The 16,506-nt window shown below is 39.3% G+C and overlaps 2 protein-coding genes across 12 annotated transcripts; one reads left to right on the forward strand and one right to left on the reverse strand.

Annotated features, from left to right (window-relative positions):
• The first annotated feature begins 1,879 nt into the window (after positions 1–1,879).
• Positions 1,880–10,918, forward strand: LOC112293783 (uncharacterized). 6 transcript variants are annotated; one of them, XM_090256766.1, is made up of 19 exons: positions 1,880–1,984; positions 2,710–2,896; positions 3,149–3,379; positions 3,901–3,987; positions 4,324–4,413; positions 4,762–4,888; positions 5,229–5,332; positions 5,682–5,850; positions 5,999–6,120; positions 6,251–6,379; positions 6,612–6,716; positions 7,050–7,107; positions 7,229–7,304; positions 7,893–8,031; positions 8,295–8,452; positions 8,602–8,674; positions 9,017–9,211; positions 9,556–9,649; positions 9,800–10,918. In XM_090256766.1, exons 2-19 carry the CDS (start codon positions 2,834–2,836, stop codon positions 10,660–10,662), a joined length of 2,883 nt encoding a protein of 960 aa, XP_090112892.1. In that variant the 5' UTR covers positions 1,880–1,984; positions 2,710–2,833; the 3' UTR covers positions 10,663–10,918. The 6 variants fall into 6 exon arrangements, with proteins under 6 accessions (XP_090112892.1, XP_090112891.1, XP_024399387.1 ...); XM_090256765.1 differs by having other exon boundaries at positions 1,934–2,042; XM_024543619.3 differs by lacking the exon at positions 1,880–1,984 and adding an exon at positions 2,015–2,034.
• A 982-nt stretch (positions 10,919–11,900) lies between these two features.
• Positions 11,901–15,480, reverse strand: LOC112293337 (K(+) efflux antiporter 5). 6 transcript variants are annotated; one of them, XM_073539673.2, is made up of 4 exons: positions 15,351–15,480; positions 14,791–15,103; positions 12,719–14,528; positions 11,901–12,455 (listed from the first exon to the last, which is right to left on the reverse strand). In XM_073539673.2, the coding sequence occupies exons 3-4, from the start codon at positions 14,492–14,494 to the stop codon at positions 12,390–12,392; spliced, it is 1,842 nt and encodes a 613-aa protein (XP_073395774.1). In that variant the 5' UTR covers positions 14,495–14,528; positions 14,791–15,103; positions 15,351–15,480; the 3' UTR covers positions 11,901–12,389. The 6 variants fall into 6 exon arrangements, with proteins under 6 accessions (XP_073395774.1, XP_024398397.1, XP_090112894.1 ...); XM_024542629.3 differs by having other exon boundaries at positions 11,901–12,459; XM_090256768.1 differs by having other exon boundaries at positions 11,901–12,459; positions 12,719–15,103.
• Positions 15,481–16,506: the final 1,026 nt, after the last annotated feature.

Consider the following 16,506-nt stretch of genomic DNA (forward strand, 5'->3'; position numbering starts at 1 on the left):
GTAGAACTCAATAGGAGATGAGAGTGACAAGAGAGGAGTGTGGTAAGAGAGAGCACTTGTAGCATAACAGTTGAAGGGAGAGCATGAATGTATCTACATAGGATGTCACTTTAATAAGATGGGAGTGTTGCTTTCACAGCTCCATATAAGATATTATTGATAAAATATAGATTTAAAATACTAAGATTTTTAATAGCTAAATTTTTGTTGTAGAAATCCTATACATACAAAACAATTATGAAATTCAAATTTAATAGCTATTACATTTTTATTTATTTATTCTCAACTAATAATTCATTCTAATTCTAAAGTTTGAAAACTTAAATAATTACACAAAAAATAATATTATAAATCAATTACATCAACAAAGATTGTTCAAAGGTATAAAAAAGTTTACAAAAATAAAATATTAATAATATATATATATATATATATATTTGTTATTTATAGATTTCTAAGTCATATTATTAATATTGATGATGATGTATTAAGTTTTTTTTGTCTTATAAAAACTTTTATCAAATATTTCTTATTTTATATTCTAAAATAAGATATGAAATTCTAAATTCTAAATTTAAATATCTATTTATTCACAATTATTTATTAAATTTTTTGACTTATTTGAAAGATAAGATTACATTAAATCATAAAAATAAAAGTAAAATAAAATAAAATAAAATGATCTTACAATATTTATTTGTAAATTAATAAAAAAAAAATTAATGAAAAAATTATATCTAAAGTACAAATAAAAAATCAATACTTTATATTACAAATTAATTATAAATCTATAGATATAATGCTTTTTTATAAATTTCAGAATTAAAAAAAAACCTTATTTTAAATATTTATCTATTAAAATTTCTATTTTTGTATATAAAATTATATTTTATTTTTATGCAAATCAAATTTAAGTAAAATATAATTGAACTTTCTAAACAAAGTTTTTGATAAAAATATTAAATGTATTACAAATGCAATTTTTTTATATTAAGATAGACATGACATAAGAGACAATATACATAGTGGTATATTGTTAATATAATAACTTGTTTACATCAATACTCTCCTACCTTCCACTGCTTATGTCTATATACATTTATATATTAGTGGAAACTTGTGCCATTAGTTACAAAAATATTTACTGAAAAATATTTACTTAAATTTACTATTGGGAGCTTTAGATCTCCTAGTGATCTTGGAATGCTTCTCTCAGCAACAAGCAAATTTTGATCACTAATTTTAATCTCTGATAATGAAAAAAATGAAATATGCAACCAAGAAATAATACACAATTCTCTCAACATACATGAAATACAACTAAAGAATTGAATTTGCTTCAAGGTGAAAACCATCACTCAAACTTCATTTTCGAAAACAATCATGTCTACTAAAAAAAAACCTTTAACACATCGTAGAAGCAGTTGAAAGAAGGACTATAAGAAGAAATAGAAAGGACCGAAAGATCTGTGTCCATATCCATTTTTCCCTTCCTATAATGCATTCGCAACCTTCTGATATCATATCATAGACTTATCAAAAACCACACGAGGTCATGTTCTCGTTGCCTTGTAATGGAATCAGAAGAGAAAAAGAGGGTGAGGTTGATGCGACGATCGCACTGTAAGTCAGGGCTTTGTGCGATCGCTTTGCCAAACGACCCCTCTCATAACTACAAGACAGAGGAACTAAAGAATGGGAAGAAGCAGAACCAGGAAGAAGAGCAGCAGCAACGCGAGAGAGAAAGAGAGAGACAGAGATCAGCATCGAAGCAGTAGAAGAAGAAAAAAAGCAGTGAAGGACGAAGAGTAAGAGGCCAGAGAGTGTGGGAGTGTTTTCGTGTTGTTTTTGCGGGGGCGGGGGGTTATGGAGGGAGAGGGACATGGACATGAGGCATGAGCAGGATGCAGGACGTGCCTGCATGTGCGGTGGCGAAGGGTGCCGTTGATCATCACGATCCAACTTCCACGAGCCTTCCATCACGGTCAGCACTCTTTTCGCTTTGCGGATGCATCTGCAAAGTGGGTGGCCATGGTGAGGATGTGAGTCACATACGTCCAGTCGCGTTCTCTCGCTCCCTCTCTTCCTCTCTCTCTCTCTCGCTTTTTCTCGGTCTCTGTGTCTCTTCTTTCATGGTGTTCACGCTGATGTTCCTCAATACCTGCAAATGATTGCTGCTGTAGAATTCATCGCCACCGTCTCTAGTTGAGAGGATCCAATCGGTTGAATTGCAAGCTTGGTTTTTAATCTGGAACGAGTTGGGGCCTTCGTGAGTGTGATTATTAGTTATAGTCTGCAGAGATTGCGTAATCAGGACAGGTGAGAATCTCAAAATTTCGACATTGTAGCGAGAACCCCCGAAGAATGTCATTTCTCTCCATATTGTAAGCAAGTGGAATTCATCGAATGAAACGATTTTCTTGCAACGTTCAATCCAACCTACTTCTTTTTAGGGTCGAAGAACTTCCAGATTATCCTCTGCTCCTCACAAGTCTCAGCGCGCCCTGTGTTGTAGTCGAATGGAAAATGAGCCTCTAAGGAAAATTGCGAAGACTGGCTACATTTAGAATGCAGAGAGTGAAGCTCGGACGCGAATTTGTTGCTGGCTCCTTGTATGTCTTATGCTGACACCAAGTCCGTTTTCCATGTTTGCCAGCTTCATGATTCTTCTTGAATTGCTTACTAAAGTTCAACATTATTGCTCGGCAGGTAGCGTAACCGAGGGAGTTTAAAGTTGCCAAACCCCTCGCCCTGCACTCCAACAGACAACTCATTGGTGGTTTCGTTCGTAACCTGGTTCGCCTCCTGGAGCACGACGCTAGTTGAAGGTCTAATGGGATGGGGCAGGCAGATGCGAGTGTTCCTCGTTGCTCTGAGAGTCTTTGTTGAGTACAGGGTAAGCCCGAGTCATTTCAATTTTATAGTAAGACTGAGAATATCCAGAAGACTCTCCACAATCAGTATCAGCTGATTCTTCAAAAGAGCATAACCTATTTTAGCGAGCTTTGCTGATAATTAGTGCCGTACGAGTATTTCTTTCCTTGTTTATTTGTTTCTTCAAAATGTTTCAGTGTTCAGATGCAAAAGTGAGAAGTCTGACGTTTAAGAGATGCGATTTACATTTTACGCTGCATGGGATGATGTGCAGGTGGTTCAGAGGAGAGAAAAATGGGCTAAGAGCACGTCAGATAGAAACAAGCTATGGAAGAAGGCGCACGAACGCAATGCTAAACGTATACATAATGCTATTGTAGGTCTTGAGGGGTTGTGGGTGAAGGCGGGTCAGTATCTGTCCACAAGGGCGGACGTTTTGCCTGATCCGTACATCGAAGTTCTACGTCTACTTCAAGACTCTCTTCCACCACGTTCTATAAAGGAGGTTTGTGAGAAAAGTTCACTGCTCTCAAGTTGCGTCGCGATTGCTCAACATAAATTCCCATACCAATTTAATTTGATACCGTTTTCGTCGTTGTGTCTTTTGTTTGACTTTTGTGCTGTTATGAATATTGTGCTTATTATTTTGCGAGAAGGCGTGCAGAGAAGCCTTGGGCATCAGAATAGGCATTGATTGATGATTCCATAAACTACGATGTACTGAAGTGTTTGTATATCGTAGTTAGGGCTTTTCAACAGCAGTATGTAGCCGCGGTGCTTGCTTTTGTCCGAGTTAATGGAATTTTAAGAGTTGTGAAATTTGCAACCAGCACGATTTACTCCTAAAACTTTGTCTATATTTCTTTTGTGGATTATCTCTTCGTTTTCTGCTTGATTATTTGGTTCGTAATGAATTATTACAACATGTAGGTCCAGATGTGCTTTTCAATGCACTATGTTGAATGTTACTTTTCGTCTTCTTGCCTGAAGTGATAAATTTTTCCTATTGTTTGGGTTGCTATCTAGGTGAAGGCGACCATTAAGAAGGAGCTGGGTAAGGATCCTTCAGAGCTTTTTGCCGAGTTCGATACCACTCCACTTGCAACAGCCTCGGTAAGTCTTCTCTTTGTTCCTCTTCCAAGCAGGAGATTATGGGGTTATTTTTTATTTATTTATTTATTTATTTTACTTCACAAGTTTTTGACACTACTCTTCGAGCTTAATCTGAATTTTTATTGGACATCCTTGTCAGTCTCCTGTCTTCTGTAGTATAAATTTAGTATTCATCCACACATTAATATCTAAAATCTAATTTTTTTTATTTAGTTTTTAATTTTTTTGGAAGATAGACCTTGATCTCATCTTTTGAGAGGTGGTGTGATTTGCTGAGGAACATTTTTGCCGCTTGCATTGAAGACATGGCTAGTTGCTGAGGATAGAATTTTGCAGATTGCTCAAGTTCATCGAGCTCGTACAAAGGAAGGTAGAGACGTTGTGGTCAAGATTCAACATCAGGGCATTAAAGACATCATATTACAGGTGCACAGACATGTGTTTAGTGTGGCATATACTGTTGAAACATTCTCATTGACTGGATTTGTAAATTTGCATATACCACTTGTCTCCTGAGGTACTTTCCAAGTAAACGATAACTATTACTTAACAACTTCTAATAGATCTGTTTTTTTAGAGCAAACGCTCACATCGCTCAAGTGCTTGAGTTATTCCTTTACGTACGTATGTACAATCAAATCTTTTTCTAGCCTCAGACCTTGTTCCATGTGATAAAAGTTGTAGTTATGAAATCTGTTTTCTGGTATGTACTTACTTCTCATATTCTGATCTTATCGCCGTCTGCGGCTAACGGAGCGAGCCGATCCACTGCAGGACCTGAAGAATGCACGGACTATAGTGCAGTGGGTTGCATGGGCTGAACCTGACTACGACTTTGCTCCTGTTATGGATGAATGGTGCAATGAAGTGCCCAAGGAGTTGAATTTCAAGTTAGAGGCTGGTATGTCTCATATCAGTGTCCGCTAATAATCACTAATACTAAACTAATGATTAGATACACCCTCATGTCTTCAACGTTTTGCTTGTGTTCAAGACTTTCCATTGGTATGGAGTTGTGCCAGTTTATTACGTGTGCATTTAAGAATGTTACTAGGTGGATTTGTAGCTGAAAGATGTTTGGATTGTAAGGAAGCTTATGCTCTTAGTATCCTCTCAGCAGAACGTGCCGTGCACAGATTGCAACGAGATGTTTAGTTGCGTCATCTTTTCTTGCTAAGTTGTTACATTCGAAATTCTTGAAGTCCCCCATCTTATATGCTTGAGGATTTTGTTGTATACAGAAAACACAAAGAAGGTGGCCAAGAATTTAGATTATAACAATAAAGAAGCATCTGCAGAACTTTCCAAGAGCCACGTTGATGTGTTAGTGCCGGAAATTGTACAGGTTATTATTCAGTCAAGAGAGGGAATCAAATAGTGACATGGATTACTTTACATTTTGCATGCTTCAGTCTCTAACTAATTGCTGGTGGTACGGATCTGTCTCCCGATTGAATTGGTAGGCGTTATTGTTAATCAATCAGTATGCTCAGACTCATCTTTTTATATCTTTTTTTAATCCTAAATCTTGCATTTTTAGTTTAGGGAAGTTCACATTCCTATTGTTGGTTCCCAGTTAATCAAATGAATCATAATGAGTGTTCCACTTCTTAGAAAATCATGTCCTCATTTTATCATCTTTTCAGAACTCCAGTAATGTTCACTTATTCCAATGATGGAGCATAATGTGGCAGGCAACAGAGAGAGTGCTCATAATGGTCTACATGGACGGGGTTCGTCTCAATGATGTGGCCAAACTGAAGGAATTGGGGGTGGATATGCAAGTATTGGTGGAATCAATCACTCGTTCATACGCACACCAGATCTATGTCGATGGTTTTTTCAATGCAGATCCTCATCCAGGTAAGTGTTATTCGCGAAACTGTTGACCTGAAGGACTGCCGTCAGCTGCAGTGTCATTCTAATTTGTTACTAGAGCGTTGCATTCAAATCTGTAACATGTTCTGGATCTAATAGTCTTTAAACTTGGATCTATTTTTCTTGATTACAGGGAATTTTCTAGTCAGCAAGGTTCCTCCTTTCAAGCCCATTCTTTTGGATTTTGGGCTCACTAAGAGTTTGACATTCAACAAGAAACAGGCACTTGCAAAAATGCTTCTTGCTTGTGCGGAGGTTATTCCTATCTCCTTAATAAAGTATATGATTGTCTTCAGTTCATGATGTGGAAGATATCTTTACACGACTGTATTCCATTTATTTCACACTGTAGTTATGATAGAGATGTTTGTCCCGTGTTTTTCAGGGTGATTATGCTGCCTTGTTGTCTTCTTTTACGGAACTTGGTTTGAAGCTTCGTATGGACATGCCAGAAGATGCCATGCAAGTTACCAACTTCTTCTTTCGTCGATCCATTCCAGGAAAAGAATCTGTGGTAAGTCTAACTCAATCTTACACTATATTTGTAGAAAAAATTCTCTTTGTTCCAATTTTTCACTGATTCTTTTTAATTCTTAAAGTGAGGAATTCCTTTGAAGCCACATACACAGTCGTTTTGAAAGTTCACCTTTTTACAATGTGTATGCAGTCCTGGAGCTAGTCGATCATCGCCTTAAATTTTGTTGGCCGTTCGGAGTGAGTGGACTCATCCAAAAACTTGAGTGCAGGAAGATATAAAAAAGTGGACAAAAGAGAACGAAGACCGGAGGAAAAGGTTTCAAGAGAAGCAAAAGGAGGAGGCAGAGAAGGGTGCCAGTCTCCATCGTAACCCGGTACGATTTATCTTTTCTAATTTTGTTGATATTTCTGAAAATATAATTATGTTTGTTTACGTTGGTCTTTTTTTGATGGAAAAGCTGGGGAAACACTGTTAAGTGGTTGTTTGTGTTACATGAGCTCAAATTCTTCTAGTTTGAAGTAGTGTTTGCGTAATACTGCCTGAATTTCGTTATATCGTGTCGATATAAAGAAATTTTATGTTGCTGACGGTTGTGTTCCACTATTTTCTTGAACTTCGATGTATACACTTCATTTTTTAGTTAGAGCTCCGGAGAATAGCCTGTTTTACGTTATCATGAAGTTTATCTTACAAACATCGTGCTCAGGTGGATGCTTTTCCAGGCGACATCGTCTTTTTCATGCGAGTTTTGAATCTTCTACGGGGTTAGTGAGATGTGGCCTGGTGCATTTATTGATCATCTCAATCACAAAGTACTTGCTTCTTTTTATTTTATTTTATTTTTTTCTGCATGATCAGTGGGCGTGATGTTTGTCATTTGTGTAGGTCTGTCTTCAATGCTTGGTGCAAAAGTGGTCTACCTTGAGGTGATGCGTCCATTTGCAGAGACGGCCTTGTTCAGGTGGGTTGATTGATGCATGTTAATAGATGCATCGTATCGTCTATGGATAAGATAAATAAATATCTTCTACTTAGCAAATTACTATTACTTTATCATCACATTTATCCAAGCGTGAACTGGTTTAACTACCTAATAGTTTAATTATTTATTATTCTGTTTATCTGCATCTAAACAAGGAAAACTGAAGTAGAAATTTGGAGAACGTCCCTCCCCCCTCCCCCCCTCACCCCTCCCTCTTTAATTTAAAAGAAAAAAATATAATGTTATTTCTTTTAAAGAATCATTTTTTTAAAATTAAATTCTTTTGGAGTGAATAATGAAGGTACATGATAGATTTAAAAAAGTATTTGACTTACCTTGGGCCAGACAGTTTTTTGAAATTTTAAAAGTTAATGAGATGTTTTAAGCGAGTAGGAAGAAGTAAGCTCGGAATAGAAATAGAAGTCAAACGGTAATTCAGCGTCTTGAGGTTTCACAAATCTGTTGAATTATAAAGAAAATATTGCTGTTAACCTTGAATGCAATGTGAAGGGTAATATGTATTCAAATTCCGTATTGTTCTGATGTTATATAGTTGTGGTGTCACAGTGGGAATGTGTTAAGCAGTGGACGCATGCTGGAAACTGATAACTGGATTTATAAAACACCACCTCACTCTAGTATTGAAACAAAACTGTGGGAGTTGTTACTAAATCTAGGGCGGAAGGAGCAGATACTGGGGGTTCAGGTTTGTGTTTCGTTACATATGAGCGTCAAGTTCTTGAACAGAAATTGAAACAAAATGTATGTAATTTAAGGAAAAGTGTTCGCAAATTTTGCAGCATTATTAGATCCATAGCCAAGAAATGTTCGTCTTTATTATTATACTTTTTATTCAACAGTGACAGGATTCTGTATGTTTTCTGTGTTTCTTCTCTTATTGAATTCCTCATTCTCAGTAGATGCGCTCTTGCGATCATACATGCTCGACATTAAGACAAATGTTTCCAGGTTTGTGCATATAAGGATGGAAAAGTTGTTCTTGACACTGCGGGCGGAGTACTTGGAAAGTTTGATCCAAGGCCAGTTCAACCAGATAGCTTGTTCTCTTGCTTCTCAGTTACCAAAGGAATCACAGCTGGGCTTGTGCATTGGTTAGCTGACCGAGGGTAAGTTCCTATTTCTAATCGAGAGGACAGAGTATTGTAGTTCTGTGAGGTCAAACATTTTGATAATTGTTTTAGTTTTCCATTTATCTTTGTTTACCTTCAAAGCTAATTACATTTCAGGAGACATTGTTTTTGTTCTCCTTGTGCAGAAAGCTCAGCCTGAGTGATAAAGTTTCTACATATTGGCCAGAATTTGCAGTAAACGGGAAAGACAACATCACGGTACGTTACCTCAACGGATCCTTCTGAAATGGAATTCTTTTCTAATATCCTGTTTTCTATGCTCGGTTTTTCTGCTTCTACTCCTGCTATCACTTTATAATCAGACAGAGTATCTAGTGTAGGGTCACATGGTAAACTGTACTTGTGCATTTCATGAGTAATGTAATTCATATTGTTGTTGTGATACTAGTCAATCATCTTGTGAGTTAAACCCGGCTGGAAGTCTGCTGCTGTCCGTATTGGTTTTTACACCTTTTGATATCTACGCAGAAGTGATACCGCTTCAGCCTTCATATCTCCTAGTACAGCTATTTTACACTCCTTTTGTCTCATTGTTTGTAGGTTGCTCATGTTTTGAACCACGCAGCCGGCCTGCAAAATGCCTTGACAAGTGATCTGAAGTCGGATCCTTTGGTTATGTGCAACTGGGACGAAACCTTAAAGAAGCTGGCTGCATCAACCCCAGAATCACCACCGGGGGCTAAGCAAGTTTACCATGCGTTAACTTTTGGTTGGCTATGTGGTGGCATAATTGAGGTCGCGTATTTTCTTCCTTTCACGCATTATATTTTGTGAGGAAGACAGGGGAACATGCGTTCTTTGTAACTTGCGATGTCTAGGTCTTATTTCATTTTACTCATTTTAGTTAATGTATTATGGAGCTTAGGAAGAGTCTAGTGTTTGTCTGCATATTCGTGCTTCTAACAGTGTATTCTCCCAATTTTCATTACTGAACTATTGAGTATCTTACTTGGCATCGAAGCAGAAAATAGCTACTATTCTTTGAACTCAAACAACATGGATTACTATTCTCTTACTGTGCACTCCACGAGTAATGCAATATTTTTTCTAAATGATCCAAGATGTGGGATATCTTGCAGAAGGCATCTGGCAAAAAGTTTCAGGATTTGTTGGAGGAGGCTTTTGTGCAACCAATTGGCTTAGCTGGGGAGTTCTATATAGGTGTTCCAGCAGGTTCGTGTGGAACTTTCATGCAAGTGATGTGGATTTCATTCAAGTGATCATTTCCATGCTTAGTGTCCCTCATGTTGCTTATACTTTTTGTCCTGATTTCTGTATTCAGTTTTTTTATTACATCATGACGTTGTCTTTGCTTCGGAACAGGAATAGAGGATCGATTGGCATCACTTTCTTTGGACACCGAAGAAGTGAAAACGATGAAAGAGGTAATTGAAAAGCAGAGAGCGATTTCAAGTCTTAAATCTAACCCAGTGGAATCTTTTGCTGAACCATCTGAGATGGCAATGAAGCAAGCCACTCCACAGAACTCGCTTGATGGCGAAGATGGAGATGGTATGTCAACCATCACTGCACTGCCAGTTCTATTCAACACTTTATTTGTGCGGCGTGCTATCATACCGGCAGCCAATGGTCATTTTTCGGCACGAGCATTGGCTCGATACTACGCCACTCTTGCCACCGCAGGGGCCGTTCCCTCAGCGTCTTCATCGAGTGAGCCCCGCTTGGGAAGTCACCCTCAAAAACCGTTGGAGAAGAAATTAGACCCCTTGGGAAAGGGTAGCAAGAAAGATGGGATGAAACATCAAGACCGAATCTCCAAGGCTGCTGCTGATATTGAAGCTCCTAAAATTGCAGATACTTTAAAATCTTCCAATATCTACTCTAATCCTAAGATACATGATGCTTTCTTGGCTGCTGGTGAGTACAGCAAGCTTGCTTACACAGATGAAAAGTTTGGTTTGGGTTTTCGAAGGATTACCTCTGGTGGAAGCAATTTAGCGGAGGAAGTTATTGGATTCGGTCACTCGGGGGTTGGTGGATCAACAGGGTTTTGTTATCCTGGACACAACTTTTCACTTGCCATCACTTTGAATAAGTTGTCTCAAGGAGAGGTAACCGCTCAAATAGCTCGGTTAGTTACATCGGAGCTGGGTCTTCCATGTCCTGCCATGTACAGTAGCGTGGGTGCAGACAGAGGCCCTGATATGACCGGTGGTGCTCTATGAGAAAGCTGAATTCACTGGAGGTTGTAGTCTAGCTTTTCTCTACGTTTTTAACTTTGTAGATTAGATTCGGCTGGGCAGTCATGTCAACGGCACATTTGAGACTATTTGGTACCCAAATTTCTTTTAGTTAAGAATTTGCGGCAGCTTCAGCTGGGGTCTACCAGTTTGGACAAGACCCATTATTCTGCCATATTTCTGCAAAAAGTTTCCAACAGTTGCATCTGGGGGAAGATCAAGTTTCTTGATTGCTTAACAAGCTTCTTATCATGACATGGTAATTTTTTAAGATGAGAGGTAGTTATCCACTCTGAAATTTTAGGTTCAATGCTTGCGCAAAGGGTAGATCTTTTCGTTCTCTTTGTGGAATCTACTTGAAGGACTTGGTGAGGAATTTATCACTTTCGTGTACTGGAATTTTCTAAGGTTCTTTTAGGTCTGTTGCCAGTGAAACTTCTTTTGTACACCATTTTTTCTCTCCTTCGTGCAGTTACGGCAGTTTGCGATCCTGAATTTGACCTAAATATGGCTGTCTGTCAGGTTGTTACAAGTCACTTCAAAAGTGTAAGGATTGTTTTCGATAATGAATTAGCTGCAATTAATGCATATACCTATGTGAGATATTGGAGTGCCTTTATAGATAACTTTGAATTTCTCGAGTCCTGTGAACCCAACTTCCACACGTATTTGATTTGTGAACAAATTTTATGTGGTTGCAACCATACAAAAAATGTACATTGAAAAGCCCCTTTACAACCCCAGCAATTGTTGAATTTGGTACGTGCTCTAATATATTTGTTGTATATATGTCAAAATAAATAAATAAATAAATAAATATATATATATATATATATATATATATATATATATATATATATATATATATATATATAAATATATAATTTTTTCTGTATGCGATTTTTGATTAAACCAAATTCTGACTTTTAATATTAGACCAAATGGAAATCCAATTTCATCAAAAAAAACACAATAATCTTGAAACAGAAGTCCCACAAATTTCAATCCTAAATCTTGTCTAAAATAGAGCATAACATGTTTCTAGAATATTCATTTCTTTTACATTTTTTTAAGCGTTATAAATAGTCATCTTCATAGAAAATTGCTTTGATTACAAAGGTTTATCACATTCTTTCTTGATAATAAGGTTCTTCAAACTTAAACAGTATGAAAATCTCAGATTCATGCTTCACCGGACATTTCCCAAATCCTGCACGGTGAAGTAGCTGCCAAGGAGGATATATCTTCCACATCAACGGACTGAAAAATGCTACATTTTGTATGTCTGTATAAGATATTTCATTTCCCTCATTTGGCAGGTCAATGCCTTCGAGTCCAACCTTTCTTACCTGCACTTTTAAGTACTTTAAGTTCTACATTCAAGTCATATTCAACTCCCCCATAACTACATATTGTGACCAACTCACCTGAAGGGTAGCTGAAACTCACAATTAGAGAAAATCTAACCAGGTGCTGGTCCTGTCAATTATCTAAACTGAAAACAGTTTAATACAATGAAGGTAACGTGCCCGTTTCTCACCGATCTTCACGAAAGGATTAGTAAAGTACTAACATCCTTCAACTCTTCTTACAGCCACTGTAGCTTTGTTCCTGAAAATATGCCTTCAATCGAGAGGAAAAAACTGACCTTCAAGGCCTCACTGAAAGAGTATTATGGTACAAGGATGAAATCAGAAAACATTCTTGATCCTTCACCCATCTTCTGTTGCTGCCAGTTTCCTCTGCACCTCTTGCAAGTTCAGGCTCTGCGTACGTTCCTTTCTTCATCACATAGGTCGTGTGAGTTAGAACCACATGCCTAGTGAAGCCCCCTGTGCTGGACTCTTCTTAAACCCCGACTTCTAACATGTCACTGTTCCAAAAGACAAAGTCAAAGTAACAGGAAAGCGTGCACTTCATACTGAAGAACCAGAGATACAATCAAGTTAGAAGAAACAACGCGTTACTATGTCAAACAAATTTTCACCGATGTTGAATTCAACAAGGTCTTCTGAGGGCTGCCATTTCGTTTATGAGTTACCTCAATCTGGCTGGCATCCTGAGGAAACCAGTGCATCGACGATCCAAGGTGGAGGATAGCAGGGATTGCTCTAAACAGCAGTGGTGTAGTGATGAGACTAAGGGCCGTCGTCCCGAGTAATAACAAGTACAATTTCTTCTGAATGAGGTGGAGATTGGAGGCCCGGCTCAAAAGTACAAATGCAAATTCTCCGATTTGAGCAAGAGACATGCCCACAAGACAAGCATTTTTGCCGCTGTAACCAAAAGCTCTGACCACCAACATGATCACGATAGTCTTCGAGGTGATGACGAGAATCAACGAAGATAGTAGGATATCCATATGATTCCAAAGAAATTGGGCATTTATCAACATACCAATACTCGCCAAGAAGAGGGATGCAAACAAGTTTCGGATCGGATCCACTTGCTCAAGTGTGTGTTCTGCAAGATCCGTGCTGGAGATCATCACACCTGCAATAAAAGCACCTAGCTCTAAGCTCAAACCCAGCTTTTCGCTAATCCAAGCGATAAGGAAGCAGAAGGCCACTGCAGTCAGCTGATACAACTCGTTTGTTTCTCTGGAGAGCCGTACCATGAGCCTCAAAAATTGAGGCACAAGGGTACGTGCCAGGACAACACAAGAGAGAAGAAAAGCTGCCAGCACAAACAACGAGCGTGACATCGACACCAGGCCTGCTATGAGAGTCCCACTACCACCGAGCACGGGCAGTAGAGCAAAAAGTAATCCAACGCAGCAATCCTGAAGAATTAAGGTTCCGATCGTGACTTGGCCATGAAGGGTGTTTGTGGAATTGCGATCCATAAGGAATTTCAGCACAACAGCTGTTGATGACATCGACAAAAATGCACCGACAAAGATACCCTCCGAAGCCCTTGCTCCACAGAAAACAGCAGTGACTGCACTCAGGCACATGAAAAGGACGATTTGTAGGAAACCTCCAAAGATAGCCACAGCCCGCACAACCCGCAACTTCGAAGTCGAAAACTCGAGACCCAGAGCAAAAAGAAGAAACACTACACCAAATTGTGCCACCGTCTCTACCTGAACAAGCTCGCTCACAAGATCCAGTCCACCAGGGCCAATCGCAGATCCCGCAAGCAAATATCCCGTAATCACAGGTTGGCCGAGACAAGCGAAGAGTATGCCACCTCCAGCAGCTGACACAATGACGATTACCAAATCTGAAATAAATCTCACGTCTTGTTGAAGGACCATGGAGGACTCCCGTGGATTAGATATGACAAATACATTATCCTTCTTGTCTATCAAGCGAGGCGTCTCGTCTGCGCCAGATTCACCAGATTCTAAATTTATCAGATCCTGAAGTTGAAACGGTTTGGCTGTTCCATTGGTTTCCTGTGTGTCATTCTTTTTGGGCTTGTCATGAGTGACTCTGGCCACTGTCTCCAGCTCGGCTTCCTGGTTATTTACACTATTGTTAAAGCTGCTTCCAACCAAGCCCTCGTGCGCTTCTTGAGAATCCTCCTTGTCTGGAAATTCCTTTTCCAACAGCTTATCGAATACTTCAGCTAAGCTACCTTCTCTTGAATTTGGTGCCTGTGCAGTAGTATTGGCCCTAGTTGCATTCAACTCTGCTTCCTTCTTCTTCTCTTCCAAAAAGTCTACATAATCCTCTCTTTCGGCCCTTACTGCAACAAGAAGCTCTGCCAAGAATATCAACCCAAAAACACACAAAGTGAACACTGCGACCCTAAAGTTTTGATTCTGGGACCTGGGACTCTTCCTTCCTGTACACCCCATTGCTCCAGCCATACCTCTGCAATTCGGGATATATTAATGCCTTGGCCTGTTATCCATGCCCCCCAAGATATTAATCCAATGTGATGTTCTTGGCAACACTAGGATTCCCAGTTTTAGAAGCGTTGATAATAACAAGAGAAATGCCAACATTTAGTTAAAATCTACGGCGTGGTCATCTGAAGGATGTATTAGAAGCTTCCCCGAATATGCAAAATTACTACAAACATGGGAACAAATATCTACTTGCTGAACAGGATAATTATGGAAACTGGACCTCACAAGAGCAATGCTATAAGAAGAGAACTTACTAGAGCTCATGAAGTGACTTTCGTCTGCTCTGTCCAAAGCGACAAAATTCAAACCGCCAGCAAACAAGACACGAAGAGCAGCCTACGCAACCTCAGAAAAAGAGTGCAATCTTCATGCATTGCCCGAGAGAAAATACTATCTCGTAGGTGTGTAGAGCCCTGCGTAAGACCATGACTTGAACAGACATTCCGTCACCAAGTCAAGGAAACCCATCTTCAAGACTTTTATAAACCGTTGCCGACCCTCGAGTGAAAACCAAGACTATGTTCTTTTCTCTGAACATCATGCTTTTCTCTCTTAACCCCAAAAATCCTGAATCTCAACACAAAGTCGAAATACCAAATTAAGTCACCCCTATCTCTTCAGCTTGTCGGGACAACTCTCAAGCAGCGTCACGAAACCAGCACCAAACATGACCTCAAACCAGAAAACCAATTGCAACACTCCAGGAGCTCTGTCATGAAAAATAATTATCTAACCCTCATTCCGTCACCCGCCTAATCACCCGCCCACCAACACGCCATTTCTGCAGCACAAACACTTCCAAGCCACAACTTACCCTACTGTCCACCAATCACTCCAAACAACAGCATCCCAAAGCTCCCACGCAATGCTTCCGAAGAACAATCTCGGCCATGACTCCAATAAGTCCTGTCGACTCTCCTCATCCTCGCTTCACGATATCAACCATCCCCCTAAGCCACAACTGAGTTTCCAAAAAAGGCTTATATTTTTTTTCGCGTTACGGGTGGGACAAAGGCGGATAATGAGACGAAGCGGGAGCTGATGAATGATCGACAGTCGCGGCTCTGGTTGCTCACCACACAATCACGCGCTCACGAGGGAGTCACAGACGCTGATGAGAGCGCGGCATGAATGTTCTGTACAGTTCGATAGTTCCAAAACCAAAACCGTCAAAGGAACAGTGGAAACGAGGACGTCACTGTTGCCGAATCATGCTCCGGCCTCTTATTATTGAGAACCTGTTGAGAAAGGTCATAGCAATTATTTAGTACCTGTTCGCAATGAGCTGGATTGGATTTTTGCTTTCTATTTGTTTCACAAAAGAACAGACAGATTAGAGGGTGTTGCAGAAAATAATGGCATGCTGTGAAGGAAGGATCCGCCCATGTTATTGTGACTTGTAAGTGCAGTCATGTCTGCATTTCGATTCTCCCCAGGTCTTGGTCAGAGCTTGTGATGGTGCGATGATGAAGGACGAAGTTACTTGTGAACCCACAACTCTGCTTATGTAAGTAAATTCCAAGTTTTTACGTAGGAGCTTTACTGTGAAGGATCGTGGAGAGTGTGATGTTAGTCTTGAGAAATTACTATACTGGTTTTGCCAAATGTTGACTTAAAGTAGGGCACTCATTGTTGACCTGAGTCGAACATGGACTGGCACTACCACCTCATTCATTAAAGTAATCAATTGCATGAAAAATGAGAAAGACATCCGAAGTCCCAAAACTACGCCTCTCAATAATTCGCTTGTCATGAGCTTCATCTCAGCACATGAGCGTTTTCAAATTTACCCTTTTTTAGCACTTACCAGTGTTGAATCCCTAACATATTACATTACCGTACTATCCAAAAAGAATGTTGTTTTTCCACCAATTCCATGTAACTAACCCCATTTGGCTGTTTATAGTTCATTGAGTATTTTATTTTCTTGCTGTCTATTACATTGCTGAATCCGTCGATTATGTTAACCC

The sequence above is a fragment of the Physcomitrium patens genome, chromosome 16 (genome assembly GCF_059467195.1).
Source record: "Physcomitrium patens ecotype Gransden chromosome 16, ASM5946719v1, whole genome shotgun sequence".
Classification (NCBI taxonomy): Eukaryota; Viridiplantae; Streptophyta; class Bryopsida; order Funariales; family Funariaceae; genus Physcomitrium; species Physcomitrium patens.

Bases quoted from the DNA above. Each gene is read 5' to 3' on its own strand.
- LOC112293783 (XM_090256766.1), top strand. From the start codon at position 2,834: ATGGGATGGGGCAGGCAGATGCGAGTGTTCCTCGTTGCTCTGAGAGTC. The intron at 5,333-5,681 runs GTTATTATTCAG...ATAATGTGGCAG, and splicing joins TAGTGCCGGAAATTGTACAG to GCAACAGAGAGAGTGCTCAT. The intron at 8,453-8,601 runs GTAAGTTCCTAT...CTCCTTGTGCAG, and splicing joins CATTGGTTAGCTGACCGAGG to AAAGCTCAGCCTGAGTGATA.
- LOC112293337 (XM_024542629.3), bottom strand. From the start codon at position 14,494: ATGGCTGGAGCAATGGGGTGTACAGGAAGGAAGAGTCCCAGGTCCCAG. The intron at 12,460-12,718 runs GTAACTCATAAA...TATGTGATGAAG, and splicing joins AGGATGCCAGCCAGATTGAG to AAAGGAACGTACGCAGAGCC.